The sequence below is a fragment of the Enhydra lutris genome, unplaced genomic scaffold, assembly GCF_002288905.1.
Source record: "Enhydra lutris kenyoni isolate GAN:26980312 unplaced genomic scaffold, ASM228890v2 scaffoldscaffold68, whole genome shotgun sequence".
NCBI lineage: Eukaryota > Metazoa > Chordata > Mammalia > Carnivora > Mustelidae > Enhydra > Enhydra lutris.
The window spans coordinates 13270589-13292884 of NW_019154152.1; the positions used below are offsets into that span (position 1 = coordinate 13270589).

The window sequence follows — 22296 nt, forward strand, 5'->3', positions numbered from 1 at the left end:
TCATCCAGGCAGATCATATTCTTGGTTTCTTAGTGACACCTGAAAGAGGATTCTTTCTCCTATATAAGGTTGGCTGAAAGCCTTGCTTGGTCTATTTCCCTTATGCCTAAACCAATATCTTGGACATTACCATTCCAGGGAGAGATGAGACAAGACTCAGCAATGCCAGAAAAAAATGAGCAAAAGTCACACTACCAGGACAGGCTTAATTATACCCACAAGGCTCCAAACTGCCCCCGCTCAAAACATGATCAAATCAGAGTAACAACACTTCTTTCTCCTTGACGAGGCTGAATGTGTTTTCTTCTTGTTGTTGTTGTTATTCAAGGCCAGTCCTGGGGGAAAGAATGGGGAAGGTAGGGTGAAGACCATTAGCTGTCCTCCAAAATCCATCCATCCCTTCCATAGAGATTCGGCTGGGATATGACTGCCTGGATAGAAACTTCATTTGCTGGCTCTCCTTGCAGCCAGTTTTGGTCATGTTACTAAGCCCTTATCAGCGGTTGTGAGCAGATGGGATATAGGCAGCTTTTGCCTTGCTTGTGTAAGAGTAAATCTGTGGCTCTGGAATTCTGTTCTTTCTCTCTCCTCTCTATCTAGAAATGCTCCAGACAGAGTGCACTTGGAAGCTACCTGTTGAAGATGGCAGTCATTATCTTTATTCCGTGAATGACTGAGTAGAGCAGCACCATCCACCTACTGGAAATGCTGCCTTGGATCATACTAAATTCGACCTCCTAATCAAATCCTTATAGTTCTTCAAATCCTTCTTCAAATCTCCAGGAAACATCCACCAATACTTCTCTCTCCTCTTCTTGACCATCACTTATAATATCTGTTCCCCACTTTTTCTTGTAAACTACATTGTTTCCTATGTGGTGCTGTTTGGTGTTACTTTGTTTTGTTCTTTTTTTGGTGTGTGCTTCTTGTGGGTTTAACAGAAGGAGATCCTAAGAGGTGACTCCTTTGCTTCTGCTCTCATTTCCCCAGTAGCACATCTGTCATGGACACTGATGGAGCCCAAAGAGGCCCCCTTCCCCAGCTGCTGTGGGTGTTGCTGCCATCAGTTTGGAGCTGCTCCCTTCTCCAGAGATTTGGCTTCAGCCAAATGTGAGCATCCGTGGGAGGTCAAGTGCCCCCTCTAGCAGCCAGCAGCCAATGATGCGTGACATGGAGCAGGAAATGATAGCCAAAAAAGGTGGAGCAATTCTGTGATGAATACTGAGCTTCAGAACCTTCCCGAGGACTCAGGCTGTTGCAGACCTCCAACCAAGATAACTTCCTTGCTTAGCTTTCTTCCACTGTGCTAGCCTGCTGTAAGCTCACATGTGCCACTTGTCTCCAGAGAACTGCTCTCAGCTGATGAGAACCTCCTTACAACCCTCCCCTTGTCCCCTCTCCCCACCAGAGTGGGTCATAATCAATGCCTTACTGATACAGGGGCATAAAGGACCAGACCCCTGGCTTCAAGGGGGTATAATCCTGCTGTGCAGTTTTTGCCCCAGCCATGTAGACCAGTTCCCTGTTGATCAGACCAGGGATAGACATGACCTGAGACACACTTCGTCCTTTCTCCCTTGCAAGTTTTTTCTGAAAACTGCCCAGTCAATAAACGCCTGTCTCAGACTCTCTTTCTAGGGAACCCAGCCTCAAGCTATCAGCATCAGTATTCTGCTATCATTTCCCCAGATCACTTTCCCATTCATTTCTGGGGACTATTCAGATCTACACCCTGGGTTGGGTGTTCAGTGGTGCCAAAACTGGGTTAAAGGTGGTGCAGCAGTTATATGGAGAACTGGTGGGCTCTACTGAAGTAATTGTAAGGGATACCTACTAATTATGGTTGTTATAAAGGTATTCAGAGCTAAATGAATTAATGTATAAAATGCTTAGACCACTAGCTGACATATAGTAAATGCTCGAAAGTGTTAGGGCAGGGGTTTCTTTGATCTTTTTTACTTATGAATCCCCAGAGTGCCGAGATGCGTGCTTGGCACATAGTAGGCCCTCCATAAATATTTGTTGAATGAGTGCTTCCTGAAGTTTTGCTTTGAGGGCTTAACATGTTGTGCTGGGATCTGGCCAGCAGAGGGCAGAACCGGTGCAGATAAAAGATCTTGGGCTCAGAAGAGGAAGGGCCACTGAACTCCAGATAGTTGGTGTTGGGTAGAACTGGGGGGAGGTGAGTACCGAGGTAGATTGAGCCCTTACTTTGTGAATTCAGACCAATAAGTAACTCTGGGCCCTGGAGTTGCCCAGATGTCAGTAGCTCTTCTTTTGAACTTGTGTTCAATGCTAATATACATTAATTTCTGCAACTTACAAGCAGAATTTCTATTATCTTATTATTAATCCCTGTAAGTGTAAGGACTGTGTGAAGGGGAGCCACTTGTGATCTCTGTGAAGTAAATAAATAAATTCTTAAAAAAAAAAAAAGTGGTTTCACCGCATGTCTACCCCCAAGCTTCCTTTGTCTTGTTCTCTTCTTTCACTTGGCCCATTTAGATCAGTCCTCTTTCAAAGCCCAGTTCAAATTCTACCTTTCTCTGAGTCCTCTAAATCTACTCGATCTCGTTTCTTAAAACCGTCCTGAGACCATTCCTATACTTGATTGTATTTCCTGTTTTATCTGGGAGTTTGGGCTGGGTGATCTCTAAAGTCCCATCCAATTGGAGATTTCTGAATCTGTTGTCTTCCTATTTGTCAAATCTTCTAAAGTAGGTCTTTGCCTTCTCCCTCAAGAAGAGCTAAGGAAAGGCTTGAGCACACAGGGAGCTCAGCACAGATTTTATAGGGAGAGAACTCAACTAACTGCTCATAGGAGTGAATTTGTTCTGTGATCCTTCACTCAAGAAACACATAGGCATTTATTTTTATTTTTTCAAAGTGGAAGTAGCTTCCCCCTCCCCTTATTGTACAAGCAACATACTTATGGTCCAATAAATCAAATATCACATAAATTTTTTAAGTAGAAAGGGGAAATCACCCACAGTCCTTCTCTTCAGAGATAATGGCAATTAAAATATTCTTTCAGAGTTTTTGCTATATACAAATATATATGTTTCAATAGGGCCTTCTGGAGAACCCATGTAGATCCCTTAAATAGAATCAAACAGAACAGTGGGAGGTCCCAGTCTGGGATTTGTAGCTTGTAGGGGATTCACTCGCGGCATTGCATATATGAGACCGAACCATATGAAAACCACTGATAGCTGCTTTTTGACCTACAAACACAATTTTATGATTTAACCCAATAGCTGTGAAGCCCAGAATGTCAGAACTGGTAGAGCCCTTAGAGACTTTCAGGTCTTAACTATTCCATTTCGGAAGAGGGAAAAGGATCAAAGAGAGAGGTAACCAGCTCATTCACGTACCAGAATCCTTCCACTGAACCAGATGGATACCTGCCTTGCAAAACCTCCTTTTAATTTTGTAATCTTCTAGATGTGATGGTAATCTTGTAGAAGAAGATTACAATTTGGTATCAGAAAACTTCTCACAGAACTTCATCATATCAGAAGAGGCTGTGTTAGAGGGAATGACTGGAGATGTGGCTGGGAAGGGCGCCGTCACACGGCCGGAGAGGCACATGACCCATGGAGCTGAAACACATCACTCCTTAGGATCTTAGGAGGGGTCCTAGTCATGTATCCACATGGTGATGTGTGTTTGTCATTTGCAAAAGGAGGATGTTTTTGAATTATTTTTCTTAAGGAGGGCCCCCAGAATTGCAGACATTTCAGGCCTGGATCCTGTCCTGTGTGGCGCAGTTTTGAAAAGCGGTAGGCAAGGAAACCAGAGTTCCTAGGTTCCAGTCCTATGGTCCTGCTCTTGCCCAAACGGCCAGAATTGTACTTACTTTGCTTCCCTCACAGGGGGGAAAATCACAAATGTTAAATATCTTGGAACACATAAAATGTGAACAAATATAAATAAGTCACCTTACTCAGATTCTTATCTGTGATGCAGTAATCACTGCTGCTCTTCATGGTCGTTGAAGATAACACATCAAAAAAATGTGTCCTCAGGAGCACCTGGGTGGCTAAGTCCGGTAAACATCTGCTTTTGGCTGGGGTCATGATCTCAGGGTCCTGGGATCCAGCCGGGGTCAGGCTCCCTGCTCAGTGGGGAGCCTGCTTCTCCCCTCCCCTCTCTGCCCCTTCCCCCTGCTTGTGCTCTGTCTCTGCCTCTCTTTCAAATACATAAAATCTTTTTTTAAAAAATGTGTCCTCGGGGAGGGGGGTTGGGAGAGGGAGGTGGGGTTATGGACATTGGGGAGGGTATGTGCTGTGAAGTGTGTAAACCTGGCGATTCACAGACCTGTACCCCTGGGGATAAAAATATATGTTTATAAAAAATAAAAAATTTTAAAAAAATGTGTCCTCAGTGCATCTTCCTGTTTCATCTCCCATTGCTACAATTTCCTTTTCTCCTTCCTCCAGCCTCTAGCCCCTAAACCCCAGTACTCCAGCCACTGGGCCAATTATTGGTTATTATCTTTTGCTACTTCTATATATTTGTTCACGGGGCTCCCATTGTCTAAAGTCTACCCTTACTGGGGGAAAAAAAGTCTTTATCCATAAGGCCCAGGTCTGCCAGCCCTTCTCCTCCCACCCTAATGATGATCTCCCTTAGAACTGTTTCTCATTCATCTTACAGATGGGGACACTGAGGCTTGATGTGGTCCATAACTGAGTTCTGGTGTCTTGATATGCTGCCCTTCCCGGCCCGCTAGCCTCAGATCATAGACACACGGTTCTTGATGTACACGTGGTAGGGGTCACTGCGCTTGTCCACTTTGCGGGAGCGGGTATATCCCAGGATGAGGCTGCCCACGGTGGCAGCAAATAGAAACATGACGAAGAGAATGTACATGTAGGAGTTGTCATCACGGCCAGGTATGTTGGCCCTCCGCCCCTCAGGCAGGCTGTCTGGCCCTGTCCGGCAGAGCAAGTTGCTGTGAATAGTGGCATTTAGAGCCTTCAGCACTGCATGCAGGCTCTCGTACCAGGTCTCGGTCCCGTTGGTGGTCTCCATAGCAACAGGGATCCAAATGGGCAAAGAAGTGGAGGATGCTCTGTTGTGACAGAAAAGAGAGAGGAGATGGCTTCTGTCACCTGTGGCTTGAATTGCCTCCCGACCCCTTCAGACCCAACTAAAATCCCAACGTCACAGTTTATTCTACCTACTTGTTTACTTGTCTGTCTTCTCCACTAGGTGGTAAGGTCGATGAAGGCAAAGAGCATGTCTGCTCTACTAACTGCTTTATACAAGCACTTAAGACAGCACTCAGCAGATGCTCAGCATATACTTGTGGAATAAAGCCTTCCTTGACCACTGTAACCCATATGAATTTTTTTTTGATTTTATAAATCATTGAAATGTTTCTTCTCCTTTCTCTCAGAGATTTTTAGTCTATAGCATATAAAATATCCAAAAACAGCCTTGTATTGAAAAACTATGTCATTCCCTTTAAGCAAGGATCCACACTTACTTCTTTCTGGAAGATTTCAATGGTGCTCCCTACCCCACCCCCCGACCTTTTTAAAAGATTTTATTTATTTATTTGAGAGAAAGAGAACATGAGAGGGGGCAAGAGGCAGAGGAGAAGCGGGGAGCACAATGTGGGGCTTGATCCCAGGACTCTGAGATCATGACCTGAGCCAAAGGCAGATTAACCAACTGAGCCAACCAGGTGCCCTGAGTGCTCCCTACCCCTTAACCATACTCCACAAGTTTTACCAGCACAGCCTTCTCTTTTGGCCAGCAATTACAGATAAGGCAATGTGTGGCTATTTTCTTGTTATTGATAAGCAGACCACATGCTCCTGGTCAGCAGGACTGAGTCTCTCCCTCAAGTCTAGGGGACTACCCTGAAACTGGCTGGCTGTTGTGCTTCCCCAGAGTCTACCTTGTGACTGGCTGGGTGTTCTTCCCTCAGCGGGCTCCAGTAAAGATGGCTACTTCAGGGGCTTCTCCATAGGCCAAACACTCAAGTGTTCACTGACCAGTTCCAAAGCCCTCCTGTATCCAGGTAGAGTTGTCAGTCAACCAGTTAACAAACTTGACTCTTAACCATATGGTCTCTTCCCCAGAAAAGATGACAGCTATGACCATGATTAGTATTTATTTATTTATTTATTTATTTTTCAGACTTCTACTTATGTCATTTTTTTTAAAGATTTTATTTATTTATTTGACAGAGAGATCACAAGCAGGCAGAGAGGCAGGCAGAGAGAGAGCAGGAAGCAGGCTCCCCGCTGAGCAGAGAGCCCGATGCAGGGCTCGATCCCAGGACTCTGAGATCATGACCTGAGCCGAAGGCAGCGGCTTAACCCACTGAGCCACCCAGGCGCCCCCATGATTAGTATTTATGAACAACTCTATGAATATAGAAGTTGGGAGCAAAGAATCTAAAAAATACAGCAATCATCCAGGACTGTCCTATCTTTCATACAAGGCCTTTGGGGCTCCCTGCGATTTGGTGCTGGGACTACCTTGTCTGGATGGAGGAAGGGAAGATAACAAGGGCTCATGGACTTAAGATCCAGGAAGCAAAGATTCTCATCTACCACCCCACTTGTCAGGTAAGAAATTTCTGCCTTCTGCTTCCCTCATATCAGCCTATGGGAAGTAACAGCAGCACAATAAATTAATGGCTCAACTGATCATACAGCCAGTCATCATTTACGGAGACCCACTCTTGGGCAGGCCTCATGCTGGGAGCTTAGGGAGGCTCAGACCCAGTCTCTGCAGTTAGGGACACATTGCCAGGTGATCTATACTGCAGGAAACTGATCAGGGACTACTGGGGCTTAGAGAAAGAAGGGACAAATTCTGATCAGGGCTCAGAGAGTGTCACAGTGACAGAGGCATCTGAACTGGACGTTGAAGGGTTTTTTTGAAGTAGAGAAGGTAAGAAAAGCAAAGAGGTGAACAAGAATGACAAAAAGAAATGTTTAGAAGAAGAGAAAATAGCATAAAGGGGTTGGAGTGTAAGATGTGTGGAAGGATAAGATGGGACATGGGATAGAGACGCTGCCCTGAATAAGGTCATGGACAGCCTTGAGTGCCAGGCTGCAGAGTTGGAACTTTATCCTGTAGCTAGGGAAGAGCCATGGAGCAGTATTTTATTTTATTTTTTTTAAAGATTTTATTTATTTATTTAACAGACAGAGATCACAAGTAGGCAGAGAGGAAGGCAGAGAAAGAGGAAGGAAAGCAGGCTCCCTGCAGAGCAGAGAGCCCCATGCGGATGCGGGGCTCCATCCCAGGACCCTGGGATCATGACCTGAGCCAGAGGCAGAGGCTTTAACCCACTGAGCCATCCAGGCGCCCCATGGAGCAGTATTTTAAAAGGGGATACAATGATAAAAGATTTGTGCTTTGAAAGGACACTCTGGCTGCTATGTGGATTGGAGGGAGCAAGAACGGAGGCAGGAAGGCTGGTGACAAGGGTCTTGAAAATAGTTCAGGTAGAAGACACAGAGTCTGGAGCTGGGGCCCCAGGGATGACAAGGTGGGGGTGGGAAGCGATGTGAGATGTGAGAGGCATGTGGGGAAACATTTAGGGATGAAGAGGTCTCGGACAGTTTTACAGGGAGATTAACAGACAGATGGGATGCCTGAAGGAGCCCACTTTGAAAGAAATGGCCTTATTGCCCTGTGTGGGCTTTAGTTTCCTCATCTGTCAGAATGATTATCATCAGAAGTTGTTCAACGGGTACAGAGTTTCAGTTTTGCAAGATGAAGCAGTTCTAGAGATTTGTTGCACAATAATATAAATACAGTTAATACTACTGACTTGTATATTTAAAACTGGTCACTAGGGTAAATTTTATGTATTTTTTTCCTACCACAATTAAAAACAACATCATCCCTGCCCTGCCTTCCTCCAGGCTAGCTTGAGCATACAGTTTTATTATGGTGAAAAAAATGTTTGAACTCTATTCTCCATTTTTTAAAAAAAATTTAAAAGATTTTATTTGTTTGTTTGACAGAGATCACAAGTAGGCAGAGCAGCAGGCAGAAAGTGGGGGAAGCAGGCTCCCTGCTGAGCAGATAGCCTGATGCGGGGCTCAATCCCAGGACTCTGAGATCATGACCTGAGCCGAAGGCAGAGACTTAACCCACTGAGCCACCCAGGCACCCCAGCCTATTCTCCATTTTTTTAAAAATTTTTATTTATTTATTTGACAGAGACAGATAGGCAGAGAGGCAGGCGGGCGGGGGGGGGTGCGGGGAAGCAGGCATCCCGCTGAGCAGAGAGCCCGATTCGGGGCTCGATCCCAGAACCCTGGGATCATGACCTGAGCTAAAGGCAGAGGCTTAACCCATTGAGCCACCCAGGTGCCTCTATTCTCCATTTTTGAGAAGTAAATACATAGACACACTACATACAATGAAGATGAAGTCTCCCCGTTCCCAGGGGTCCAGGCCTCTTTCCCAGAACAGTCCCTGTTACCAGTTTTCTTAGATATCCTTACAAGGTACTTTTAACTGACAGGGCAGAGGAAGGGCAACCTGAATGTGGAAGACTCACCAAATAACAGGCAGATCCTCTGTGGCTCCAAGTCAGCTTCAGGAATCTTCCTGTGGGTGCCTCCGGGCTCCTCAGTCCCTCAGCCTCTTCAGGGTGTCTCTGGACACATCTCAGGTCTCAGTATTGACTTTGGGAGCTGGGAAGGCCCAGAGTTGGAAAGCAGGGGACAAGGCAGGAAAGGAAGGAATCAGACGCCCAGAAAACTCTTCAGAACCAGGGTGGATCTCCCAAGGCTGGGGCCCCAAGTGTTGTGCAATAGCCTTGCTGTGGTTGCTAACCCCCTCCCATTTCCCCTTCCCCTCCCTGCAGCAGCTGGGTCTGGCCAGTCTAGAGTAGCAGTTACAGGAACTGTGCCATGGCCAAGGGACATCTGATTGCTGTCCCTCAATTCCAGGCCTGCAACGTCTCTACTGGGTGACTTTATGAGAAGCCTCGGTTTAACAGGTGGACTGGTGCTCAGGGACCAGCCAATAGTGCAGACTCAAATATTCCTTGTCCCAAGGGTATAGGTATCTTAGCAGAAGCCTCTGAAAGGTTGAAAGAGCCTGAGACCCAAGGGAACGATGTGTGTGGGCAGAATGGCAGCTGGCCGTGGGGTCGATACAATGATGTCCCCAATGAACCTATTCGGACAGACTGGGTAAAACACAGTTACAGCATCAGTGCTATCGGTAGGGCAGCTCATTGTGACAATTAAAGAAGAAAATGGCACAGATGGGGAGGCAGTTTAATTTCTGCAAAGCAGAGGTGGGCAGGACCTTCAGAGTCCATCTGGTCTAACCTCTAGTTAATCTCCTTCATCTTATAGTGAAGGAAATGGAAACCTAAAGAGCTGTCTTGGTTCAGCGGCTACTTGTGTGACGTAGGACATGTGACTTCCCTTTTCTGGGCCTCCACCTCCGTCCGCATCTATAAAATGAAGGGGTTTTATCTACATAATCTGGTAAAGTCAGCTCTAACACCCCCACGAGGGTACAGATCACAAAACCACATTGTGAGGTTATGGGAGGTTGGATAGTTTGGTGGAAGAGGCATTTTGGGGTCTTTCTAGAGCCCCTAAATCACAAGATAGAGAAGGCTGCCGACTTTGTTCTCACAGATTAAGATGTAGCTGAACCCCAGGACCAAGTTGCACTGAATATTCCTGCCTAGATAAACAGAGAGCCAAAATGGTTGACTTGTTCATTTGTCCTCTTAACAGCCCATCTACCTGGGTGATGTAGCCAGGGAAGAAGGCAGACTCTGTGCAGAAAGTGGGGGTGGAGGGATAGTGTGGGGGGTGGGGGGCTCTGAGGTGGGGTTCACTGAGTGGAGTAGAGGTTCATGAAACCGTTCATCCCTCAGATCCTCCAGGAGCCTCTCTGGATAGACCCGGATGTTTGTGGTTCTGGCAGGAGAGGCAAAGAAGCCACTGTAGGTGCTGGGTGGGGTTAGGAATGAGGGCCTGGGCACAGGGGCATCCTGCTGGGTCAGGAGAGACAGAGAGCTGATAAAGGGACAGGTTGATTCTCTTTGCACCACCTCTAGGTCCAAGGATTGCTGTTGGCCTCACTGAGAATTTTGTTCCTCTTTCTGTGCTCCTTGGCTGCACTCATCAAGATAAGTCACTGATTATAAAGTTCATAATGGTGGGAGATGGAGCTCTGCTCTGAAGAGTTCCTAACTTGAAACAGAAGATAGGCCGGTTAAGAAGGAAGGAGAATAGTCACTGACCACACAGAAAGAGATTTTAAAGATTATTTAGAATCTAGATTCTAGGCCAGCTGCTCCATTTTGTAGACAGGGAAACGGAAGCTCCAGAAGGAAAGGTGATTTGCCCAGAATGGCAGGGCCGGTGAAGGGCAGAACTCCAATGAGAACCAGGACTTGGGGGCACGTGCCATATGGGTGCTTTTTCCACTACCAATGGTAACATTCGCTGGCGTCTGAGTTGTGCATCACACTGAACACAGTCTCCTTGTGTTCTGGGGTATCAGGTCCTCGAACTCCATATTCTCACCAATCAAGGATCTGGTAAGGGCTGTGGTGGCGGGGGTGGGGTGGGGTGGGGGAGTTGGCATGTGGGAGGAGGAATTAACCTTCCTTTATAATCTCATCTCCTATGGTCCTTTCTGCTCCAGACACACTCCTGTTACCCCAAACAAGCCAGGAGCACTCTCTTCCTCTACACTCTGTTGCTATTTCTTGCACGTTAACAGGTTCCTCCTGAATGTTCTTTTCTTTTTTTTTTTTTTTTTTTTAAAGTAGGCTCTATGCCCAATGTGGGGCTTGAACTCATGACCCTGAGATCAAGAGTCGAATGCTTTATCAGCTGAGCCAGCCAGGTGCCCCATCCCTGAATGTTCTTGACTTGAACTCACAGGTGTCCAAGTTGGGGTGGAGGTGTAAAGCTGTGATTTGAAGGATGAACTGGGCATCTTAGGTTTTCCTTCAGGTTTCTCTGGGGAAAAGAGAAACTCCACCATTGGTTCTTTTGGTTCCACACTGCTCTGTTTCAGCTACTCTTTCAGAATGAATGTTTTAAGTGCCTGGGAATGTAGTAAAGAGAGGCAAGGGGGGAGTTCACACAAAGAAAATAGGGGGGATCCAAAGACAACCCCTGGGACCACACAATTTTGCCATTGTTCCCTCAGGTGGACTTATCACTACCATTGACTGGGGAGCAGTGGAGTGGGAGAGGAATTAAAGGAATGGACCTTAGCACAGAGTTGGAAGGAGACACAGGAGTAAAATTTGACTGGAAGGGATCTTAATAATCATGTTGTTGGTACAAACCACATTCAACCAGAGCAAAGTAGAGCACCCCCATCTTGAGGAAATCGCCTGCACAAGGCCTCAGTCCAGGGGTAGAGCCAGGACCACAAACAGGTATCCCATCCACAGACCTTTCTACTTTTAGTTCCCTGTTGCCTGGAGGACAATCTAGCCTCCTCAAATTGTCATTTAAGCTTCTTTGGGTGTGACCCTGCCTCTAGCCCCATCTCACCACAGCTGTCCCCAGTACCCTGGGCCACATGATACTGAACTAGAGGCCATTCTCCAAACATTCCTTGCACTTGCACACTTTTTGCCTTTGTTTATGCTGTTTTCTTAGGCAGAGGAATCCCTTTCCTCTTTTTATCTTCCCGTGAACTCCTATTTATCCTTCAAGACACAGCTCCAATGTCACCTCTGTAGACCCTCTCCTGAGACAACCCCCCTTCCCTCCCCACTCCCTAACCAGTTAGTCTCTCCCTCTTGTCTATTCCTAAAGTACTTTGCATAAAACCCTATTTGAACACTGGACTGTACTGAAAGTGTGTGTGTGTGTGTGGGTATTGATACCTACAAATATGTAGGTTAAACCATGTTCTGTGAGGTGTGAGGGCAAGGACCTGTACCTCATACATTTCTTTATTCCCTGGGCCTGAGCACATAGTAGGCACTCAAGAACATATGAATCAATGCCTCTTCTTATTAGACCATCCCCCATCCAGCACACACATACACATTCATGAAAATGGTTTATAGTAAGTACTTAAAAAGCAACTTCAAGAGCAGAAACAGATACCATTTGGTTTGGGAAAGGGGAGACTCAAAGAAAAGAAGCCATCTTGGTTAGGTGGAGAAGTGACTCAGAGGAGGAGGAATTCTAAGCCTTCTTTGGAAGCCCAGATGTTTCCTGGACCTGAACCCCATTGAATCCAAAGGGCAAACATTCTTGGCCCCAAAACACTAGCAGTGGTTTTGCCACCCTCTTCCCTGTGTACCTACCCAGGGTGTGGCCTCACACACCCACCCATAGCACACAAACAGTCCAATTCCCAATCACCCAGCCTGTGATCTTGCCTTTCATGTGTGCCTTTGATGGTTCCAATCTTGGCTGTATGCTTGGCTATGTGACCTCAAGCACTGCATTTCCTTTTCTATTTCCCAACCCCACCTCTAGATTACCGAGAACAACCATCCCTATGTTGCCCCTCCCTCCTCCCTTTGGCTTTCTTTTCTTGGGAGAAGTCAGCAGGTTCTTATGACTCTTCTTGATTCTCAGACATACTTTCCTCCTTCAAGAGCCTTCCCTGGGGTGCCTGGGTGGTGCAGTTGGTTAAGCATCTGACTCTTAGTTTCAGCTCAGGTCCTAACCTCAGGGTCATGAAATGAGCCCCCCCTCAGGCTCCGCACACAGCACAGAGTCTGCTTGAGATTCTTTCTCCCTCTCCCTCTGCCCCTCCTGCTCATGTTTTTTCTCTCTCTCTCTAAAATAAATAAATAAATCTTAAAAAAAAATTTTTTTTAAAAAGCTTTCCTTGTTTCTCATACTCTGATCAGCTCTATAGTCCCCTTCTATTTAGCAGTACCATTCAGTAGTCCTGTGGCTGATGGAGAACACACCAGAACTGGAATCAAGAGACATGCTCCTATTAGGCCATGTCTAGCCATATATCTTGGTTAAGTCACTTCTCCACTCTGGGCCTCATGTTCCCCATCAGTAAGTTGGGGGTTTTGTCTTACCTCTCTCTTGGTAGGTATCTGGAGCACCCACCCATTCAGTTTATGGAGAGAAATGTGTTTTGAGATGTGTGGAGGTTGTGAGGGATGAAGAAGGTTGCTGGTTATCATCTTAAGGAGTCGAGAAAATCTGAAAGCCATTTCTATGTCTCAAGCAGGGATCTGCTCCATTTGGAACCAGCAAAGTGGATGGATGCTAGGAGATAATGAGGAACTTACACATTTATAATGCACCTTTATAGGTGAAGTGGAGAGAGCCGTGCACTAGAAGTAAGGAGACTTGGGTTCCTTCTGCTTCTCTCAGGGTCCTGGTGTGTCCCTGGGCAAGCTATCTCCCCCCTGGGCCTCAGCCACCCCACATGCAAATTGGTGAAGAGTGGGTTGGAGGAATAGGAGGAGATGCTCTTTATGGGCCCTCCTACAAGGGCCTGTCTGAACTCATCTACTTTCTAGATAAGAGCATCCCAGGTCCAGACCCCTTTCCCCTCATGTCCCACGAAGTGTGCAGGCAACAGGACCAAGAAGCCCATTTTACAAGTGGTGACCCAGGAAAAGAAAGTTCAAGGCATACAGCCGGTAGGGGACCTGCACAGGTTTACACAACCTATAAACTAGAACCCACTCTCCTGACTCCCAACCTAGACCTCTGTTATTAGCAACAGAGGGTGTCTTTAGGGGTCTTGAGGCTCGGGGCACAATGCAGTAGCGAAAGGGCACGTCGGCTCCACGGAGCAAGCAGCTCTGGCCAAACAAGAAGACCGCGTGGGGTCCCCGGGGGCCGTTTCTGCGTGTGCATTCGCTGCGGCCCCTCCGGTGTTCGCATGCCTATCTGTGGACGTGGAAAGAGCTTTCCAGCCGCCGTCCCAGGGCCCGCGGGTGCTGGTGCAAGCCCCCCGGGTCTTCAGCTGGGCTCCTGGTACTCCCAAGTGGGGCCCCGGGATTCCTGCAGCTCGGTTCTGGGGAGGTCCAGCTCCGTATGGGAGCCGCCCCCCACGTCCCGTCGGTGTTCCCAAGGGAGGCGGGAAGACCTCTGACTTCTATTCCCGGCTGCAGCCCACCCTCCCGGCCCTGCGAGTGCGCCTTACCTGCCTCTCGGCAAGACTCCGAGGGGCGCCCGTCTCTCGGTAGGACCCCGCCCCCTGTGCTCCTCGGTGCCCCCCGCACAGCTGCCCTCCGCGTTCCGTCTACCTGTCCACACACAGCCCGAGTCCCCTCGGCTCTGCGCCCCGACCCGCGCTCCGCTCCCTTTAACCTTCCCCAGGGCGCCTCCTCCCACGGCCGCGCCCGGCCCCCAGCACACCCACTTCTCCCCAGGCTGGCTTCGGGCGCCTCCGCCCAGTTACTTGGCCTCACGCGGCGTGGGCTCCGACCCTTCCGTACCCTGCAGCGCCTGCTTCCTGGACCGGAGACCGAGTGCCTCTCACTTTGCTTCAGCTTGCCCAGCATGAGACTGATCTCCCAAACGCCAGGCTGAGCGTTGGGTGCCGGTGGAATCTGGCTTTGCTCCTAAGTGGCTGTGTGGTGTTGGGCAAATCAATGCTCCTCCCTGGGCCGCAGCTTCCTCGCTGTAAAATGGGTCAAGGTCCTGCCTGTATGCTTTGTACGGTGATGGGTTGGGTCGGGTGGATTGTAGAATCCAAAATATTAAAGCCGATGGTCACTGGAGAAGTCATCTGCTTCTAACACAAACTGTCTCTTCCAGACAGGAATGCAGAGGCCCAGTCTGGGGAAGGGACTTGCCCAGGCTCCCCACAAAAGTCAGTGGCAGAGCTCCAACTCAGAATTCACTGTGCCACTTTCTGTCTTTCACCCCAGCAGTGTCCCCTCCTTCCAAGTCTCAACAGCTCTCATATGCCAGGACGACTGTTGTCCAGCCTTACCTCCACTGGTCCCTGCCCCAGAACACCCTGCACTTTCTGGCCACCAGGCCCTCCCCACACTCTTGCTTTCTTGCTGGTGACACTGCAGGCTCCAGAAAAGAGAAGTAGCCAGGGGCAGTTGGGGAATGAGGGCTGGGGGCTGTAGGCAGAGGAGTGGACAGTGGCCAGGAGCAGCCTCTCTGGGACTCTGTGGGAGTGCTTATCAGAATCCTTTTCAACAGCCTCCCACCTTGGCATAATTAATAATAAACTGAGGCCAGCTCTTGCTCCCTTGCAAACAATGATCTGTTCCAGGAGATCTGAGGCACATACCCTTATCACAGAATCTCAGATTATATTTAAGAGGTGCTATCATTTTAAAAAGACCCACTGCATGGAGAGAACACTATAGAAGATTGCTATTCTTTATCAAAACACATTACTTCCCTGTTTTTCTGTGGTTGCATATTTTGACCCACCTACTCCTTTTTCTCAGTCTGATTAATCACCTCTCAAGGAAGTCATCCTGACTCTGGGCATGAAGAATCAAATTTCAGTCTGCCTAGAAATCACCTCAGAGCTCATTCTGGTAAAGTAGACTTTTGGGTCCCGCTCCAGAGGTTCTGATGCAGGAGATCTGGAATGGAGTGTAAACATTAGAACAAAGAAAGGAAGGAAGAGAGGAGGAGAAAGAAAGAAAGAGAAGGAGGGAGGGAGAAAAAGGGAGGTAGGGAGGGAGGAAGGAAAGAAAAGAAAGGAAGGAAAGAAAGAAAGAGAAAAAGAGGGAGGAATAGAGGAAGGAGGAAGGGAGGGAAGAAGGAAAGCAAGCAAGCAAGCAAGATTCCCAAATGATTCTGATGCCAGTGCTTCTTAAGATCAGCCTTGAGGAACCAGCCCCAGCTCAGGTAGGGCTGCTGCCCAGGGCCCTGCATTTCCTCTATAGGATTATTTACTACAGTTATCAAAAGTAACTATTTGCCCACCTCATTTATTAGATTGTGAGTTCTTTGAAGATAGGGATTTAGAATCCTAGTCTTTGAATCACACTGTCTTAGAATTCTAGAGTCATTTAGTGATGGAACCTAAGTTGGAAGGACTCTTAGAGTTATCTGGTCAAATCCCTTACCTAAACATCCTCTATATTCCATTTTGACATGATATTGTCCAGTTTCTCTTGTACACCCTTAGTGACAAGGAGCTCATTCCTTCCAAGGCAGCCAAGGCACTGATTATTAGGACGTTTTCGTGTTTTAACAAAAACTGCCTCCTAGTTACTTCTACCATTTGGTCCTTGTGTTCACTGGAGACACAAAGTACATGCCTAATTTCTATTCCCCTTTTCTGTCCTTCAGAAACTTAAGGCCTGGGGCACCTGGGTGGCTCAGTGGGTTAAGCCTCTGCCTTCGTTCGGCTCAGGTCATGATCTCAGGGTCCTGGGATCGAGCCCTGCATCATGCTCTCTGCTCAGTGGGGAGCCTGCTTCCCCCCGCCCTCTCTGCCTGCCTCTCTGCCTACTTGTGATCTCTCTCTCTCTGTCAAATAAATAAATACAATCTAAAAAAAAAAAAAAAAAAAAAAGGAAAGAAAGAAACTTAAGGCCTGTTCTCCACTTCCCTTTCTCTGGAGTGAGGATGGAGCAGAAACCCTGTTAGGGAAGCCAGCTGGCTAAGGGGTTCTTGGAAAGTGGACTGAGATGACTCATTTTCTTTATCTGTGCCTTGCAGATTTGCTACAAGGCTTAGATGACCCAGTGTGTGTAATGGGCCCAGAGCTGAGCCCAGCATGACATATGTGCTTCATAAATGACAGCTCCTGTTGTTATTAGGTGAGAAAAGAAAGGGTGGAACAGGATTCCTGTCCCAAGGAGACCAAAGTCTGAGACAGATCTTCAGGGACCTCTAATACAAAAACGTTGGAGACAAGGCCCTGACCTTAGGACAGGATGGGCAGGGGAGTGGGGTGGGATGACTGAAGGGGTCAGGGGAAGATTCACCTGGAGATACAGCTCCTTCAAGTCTTTACTTAAGTGCCTCTTCTTGCTGAGGTCTTCTCTGACCATTTAATTTACAAATTGTAATCCCTCCCTTCCGCTGCCCTCCTTCCACTGCCCTCCCTAACTCCCTTTTCTGCCTTGTTTTTCAGTAACACCTAACATCATCTGATATAGTTAACTTAAAAAACAAAAACAAAAACCTTTTGCTATTTTTTCTCTTGCTACCTGCCTCAACTGAGGCTCCCAGCTTCTGTCTATCAGCCCCATGTCAGAGTGCTCCCTGTTTCCATGTTCCTGGGACCACCCCTTCCTTCTCCTCTCCAGGCCTGGGGAGGTAATGATGTTGAAATGTTTCCAGCTCCAGGGTACATTGTGATCTATCCCTTGTGGTTTCCCTACTCCCTGCCCACCTCTGTGAATAGAGCCTCCTCAAATTACTGGCCTGAGATGGCCATCTGCTTCTTGTAGGCCCCAGGCTGACCCATCTGCCTAGGCCCATTGCTCTTCCCCTGAACACAGCACTTACCAGTCTGTGTTGTAATTGTCTACTTTATTTGTTTGTTTGTTTGTTATTTAATTGTCTACTTTATTTGTTGACTCCACACCTAGAAGATTGGCTCCTAGAGGATGCTAGGGCAATACAAAGTCTGCCCACAGTAGACCTTACTGAGAATGTGTTGAATGATTTAATGAATGAATGGACGGATGGATGAATGGATGTCGTGAAATTCCTTAGGAATTATGTTATGAGGGAAAACTTTCAAGAAGAGATGAAACCTGGGAGAGCCTGGGGGCTGCCTGGGTGGCACAGTGGATGAAAACATCCGAGTCTTGGGTTCAGCTTAGATGTGATCTCAGGGTGGTGAGATCAAGCCCTTCATGAGCTCTGTCCTCTGTGCTCAGCAGGGAGTCTGCTTGAAAGTCTCTCTCTTCCTTTTCCACTCTCCTTCCCCCTCCCCCCCACCCCATGTGCTCTCTCTCTCAAATAAATAAATAAATCTTTAAAAAAAAAAAAGAAAGAAAGAAAGAAAGAACCCAAGAGGCTGGAAGGCTAACCGGATGCTTTTTCAACCTCTAAGCCAGACCTCTCCTCTGAGCATTAGACTCCCATATCTGACTATGTACCTGACATCTCTGAATGATACATGGGGACTGGGACCCTTGACTTCCTTCCCTGGCTCCCCTAAGTCTTCATTCTCTCAGTAAATGGAACCATCACCCCTCCAGTTTCCTGTTTGTTTTCTTCAGAGAACTCCACGTGCTCTTTGGTTTACCTGTGTATGGACTTGGGGTCTGCCTTTCCCATCAGAGTGTGAGCACTCCAAGAGAACAGACCAGGTGTGCCTTTTTCACCACAGAACACACAGGATGTAACTCCATGTCTGCCTAGTAAGTAGGGGGAGAAGGGTTGGGAGGTAGGATGAGCACAGATTGTGTCTGTTGATAGTGTTAAAAGCCCAAGTCACCAAGGAAAATACAGCATGAAACACAGAGAAAGCTTAATGGTCACATCCTGTCTTATTCTATTACTCACCAGCAGCATGTACTTCTGTGATTTGTCTTCTCTTGGCCTGTCAGAACGCTTTCTCTTCTTGTTCTGAGCGTCACCTTTCTCCTGCCCCTACAAGCAGCACAGAGCTGTGAAAAGACACCTGGAAGAGGGGATAGCAAGGGTGGGATGGTGTGGTGTCAGGAGACTAAAGATCTCCATGGCATCTTCTCCCCACCTCCCCCTCACACATGCTACGTCCTGGGAAGCAAGTGGTCTAGAACACTGCCTCTGTGGTCCGACAGAGGAATGAGAGCCTACCTTCTCTGAATCTTAGTTTCCTTATCTGTAGAATGGCAATTAAAAATAGCTACATCTGTGGATTACCATAAGATATTATTTATAAAATGCTTCACCTGGTACCTAGTGTTTTGTAAAGAATGACTATATAGCAAGTGTTTCATAAAGAATGACTATTAATGAGGGTATGTGTGTTCATAGTGTTGTAAATATGGACTTTTGAATCTTATGATCTTCAACAATAAGGATATGGGAAGGCTGAAGAAAGGATAAATGAGGACTAAGATTTGCAGAGGAAGTAAGTCTCAATCAGGAATCTTAGTTGCAACAGGCAGAAAACCCAACTCAAACTGACTTAAGTAGAAAAAGGAATTTATTGGCTCATGGAATTACAAAACTCAGAGGGTTGGCATCAGGCATGGTTTGATCCAGGAACTTAGATGATGTCTTCAGGAAGCTTCCTCTTTGCATCTTTGGGCTTGTTGCTCCATTCAGAGGCAGGGTCCCACTTTGTGGTAACAAGATGGTTGCCTGCAATTTCATGTATACACTCTAACCTGTCTGTAAAACCGTTAGGAAGAGCTTCTTTCCCCCACAGCCCTCCTGGCAGAAGTCTGGGTCTGACTCTTATTGTCCTGAAAGAGGCCCAGTGGCCATCGCTGCACCCATCACAGGCAAAGAACAGGGAAAGCCAGGGAAAGAACCTGACAGGGGCATCATCTTTATTCAAACTGCAAAAACTTGGGTGGGAGAGATGGGGGAAGGTGATCAAAAAGTACAAACTTCCAGTTATAAAATAAACAAGTCATGGGGACGTAATAGACAGCATGGTGACTACAGTTACTAACAGTGTGCTGCATATTTGAAAGTTGCTGAGAGTAGATACTAAAAGTTCTCATCACAAGAAAAAAATTTTATAACTATGGAAGGTATTAACTAGACTTACTGTGGTGATTGCATTGCAATGTATGTAAATATTGAATCTTTATGTTTTATGCCTGAAACTAACATGATGTTATATGCCAATTATACCTTAATGAAAAATAATGCATAAACTTAAAGTTGATGGGGATGTGATTCCCTAAGGAAAATATGGATGTTTTTAGTGGAAGTGGGGTAAATAGTTGTACAAGTTGAAACAAGTGGGCCTTGGAGAACACCCTGATTTGGGCAGACAGAGAGGAGGGAGAAGGCACCCAGAGATTCCTAGCCAAGGGAAAGTGAGAAGAGGGGATTAAGTGTGCTGTGAGCATGTCTCCCATATCTGGGGCAGTGGGAGTAGATATGCCCTATGGATCCCAGAGAGAAGATTCAAGTGTGCTTGGGGATGGGGAGTCACAGTTCCTAGATCTCTACTCACAGGGAGTGTAACAGGCTGCGTTGGGCTGGGCTGGGCTGGGAGAGCTGTGCTATCAGAGAAGTCTTCTAGATGGGCTCTGACATCCCTTGCATCCCACAAATCTGAAATCCTATAGTCCAAGCTCTGATCGTGATCCCCACCCTTCTCTGTCTTCTGAGATCCCTCACCCCTTCTTTTCTCTCCTCTCTCTTCTCTGAGGGGAATGCTGCATCCTCCCCCCTGATATGTTTACAGGGTGTCTGCAGACATTCTGGATTCTAATTCTGGTTCCTGCAGGAACCCCTTAGTGGGAGCTAAGGGGAACCACTTGGGGCTGTTTCCTCCTGGACACAGAAAGGGGTAGGTTGTCTGATCTCTGGGGCCTCTGCCAGCTCTGATCTTCCAGTGCGCTGTCAAAAACTCAGCCTGGCCTTCTAATTCAGCGTCACCTTGAGCCTTTTCTGCCCCTCCTCTCTTTTATGATTTCTCACCTTTACTTTTATGTTTCCATAGTACTCTGTGCAAACTTCTCTGATGGTACTTGTAACAGTTTATTATGGATTTTATTTATAGTATGTCTCCTCCACAAAGCTGTGAGCTCCTTGAAGACAGGGAGGAAGTCCCTGTGTCCTCTTCTGTGTCCTCAGGGCCCAGCGCAAGTGGACACACCTCACACTGGCCATCCCAAACCAGTCATGTTATCTTCAATTCCCAGTAACACAGATTAAAGGCATGGTAGCCAGTTAGAGCCTATCGAGATGAGGGCAGAGTTGTGGAGTCTGGAGCCATGTTATGTGAAAAACAGAAGAATCAGGAAAGTTAAACTTGAAGAAGAGACCACTTCTGGAATAGAATTCATTTGCTGGCCCAACAGGCCATTTCTGGGTACCTCTTTTGTGTGAGGCCCTAGGCTGGGCCTGAAGAGGCCACAGAGGATGCCGCTACAGTCCCTGCCTGGAGAGCTCACAGTCTGGACAGTGTCAGATGTGGAACAAAGTAATTATAACACAGTGTGGTCACTGCTATTAGAGGGGGATATAGGTAGGACATGGCCAGGAAAGGACTCTCAGAGAAGGCATCGCAGGAGGGCAGGGTTTTGACGTGTTGGAGGCGGGTTTCAGTTTAGGAGGAGGAATAACTGTCTAACAATCGGAATTCTGTAGAAATGGAAGGCTGCCTGAGCATGGCCACAATGAGCACAACACAGACTGGATACTGATGTCTGTCAACAAAAGAACCAATGTGGAGGCGATAGGGAACGCTTCGTAACAACATAGATATGAAATTTGCTTCCTTTTACATGCTGCGTACTAGGTTCAAACACAAACAAACAGTGTCGGGCTTAGAAAAACCCACGATTTAGGTATTACAAAAATATAACACTTTAGCCTTATATCAGTGTCTCTTGAATTTGAATAATATATGGATTCCTCAAAAATTATTGAGGTACTCAAAGCTGGCAATCTAAATATGTTCAAATTTAACTTGGTATAAAATCTAATGCAACTATAAGAGCAAATATTTTATATAGATAATTTTTTATTCAATACAAACTTTTATTGAATATGAACAAAACTATAAAACAATTAAAATACCAATAACACTGATGCTATTGGTTGTGTTGAGTTATATCAACATACTCCAGCTAGTAAGTGAAGAAGCGTATCAGAATCAGAGTATTAAATTTTGTAACTCCCTAACCAAATAATGAATCTAGGGAAAAAATCATCATGAAAAAGAAAAAAAACACAAAGATACTGCATGCCTTAAGAACACACCAGCACTTATGAAGCTGACTTGCCAAATAGTATCACGTGTCAGGCTTTATCTTTCAAGCTTCAGGAAACACAGGGGAAAAAAGCTTAAAAGAAAAAAAAAAAAAAGGTTGTGGGAGGAATCTATAGGTGAAGAGACTAAGGAGACATTTATGAGACATGTGAACCAAATCCAGTATTTGAATCCTGATTTGAACAAACCAACTGTGGAAAAAAAAAAAAAAAAAGAGGAAGTTCAGCAAACAGAAAAATCTGAATACTAACTGAATATTTGTTGATATTGAAGTATTTTTTTGAGCCCTTATCTTTGGGGAATACATACTGAGGTATTTATGGATGAAATAATATGGTTTCTGTGATTTGCTTCACAATAATCCAGGGAGTAAGCCAGAAGTACTTCCCAGTTTAAACAAATTAAGATTGGCCATCAGTTGATGATTGCTTTAGCTGCCTGATGGATAAATGGGGTTCACTGTTGTATGTTAAAAAGATTTTATATCAAACAACTTAA

General features: G+C 46.5%; 1 protein-coding gene across 1 annotated transcript; it reads right to left on the reverse strand.

The window, feature by feature from the left end:
• Nucleotides 1-4378: 4378 nt before the first annotated feature.
• On the reverse strand, nt 4379-8700 carry LOC111159579 (potassium voltage-gated channel subfamily E regulatory subunit 3). The gene is made up of 2 exons (XM_022522110.1): nt 8543-8700; nt 4379-5077 (listed from the first exon to the last, which is right to left on the reverse strand). Exon 2 carries the CDS (start codon nt 5035-5037, stop codon nt 4738-4740), a length of 300 nt encoding a protein of 99 aa, XP_022377818.1. The 5' UTR covers nt 5038-5077; nt 8543-8700; the 3' UTR covers nt 4379-4737.
• Between the last annotated feature and the right edge of the window lie 13596 nt (nt 8701-22296).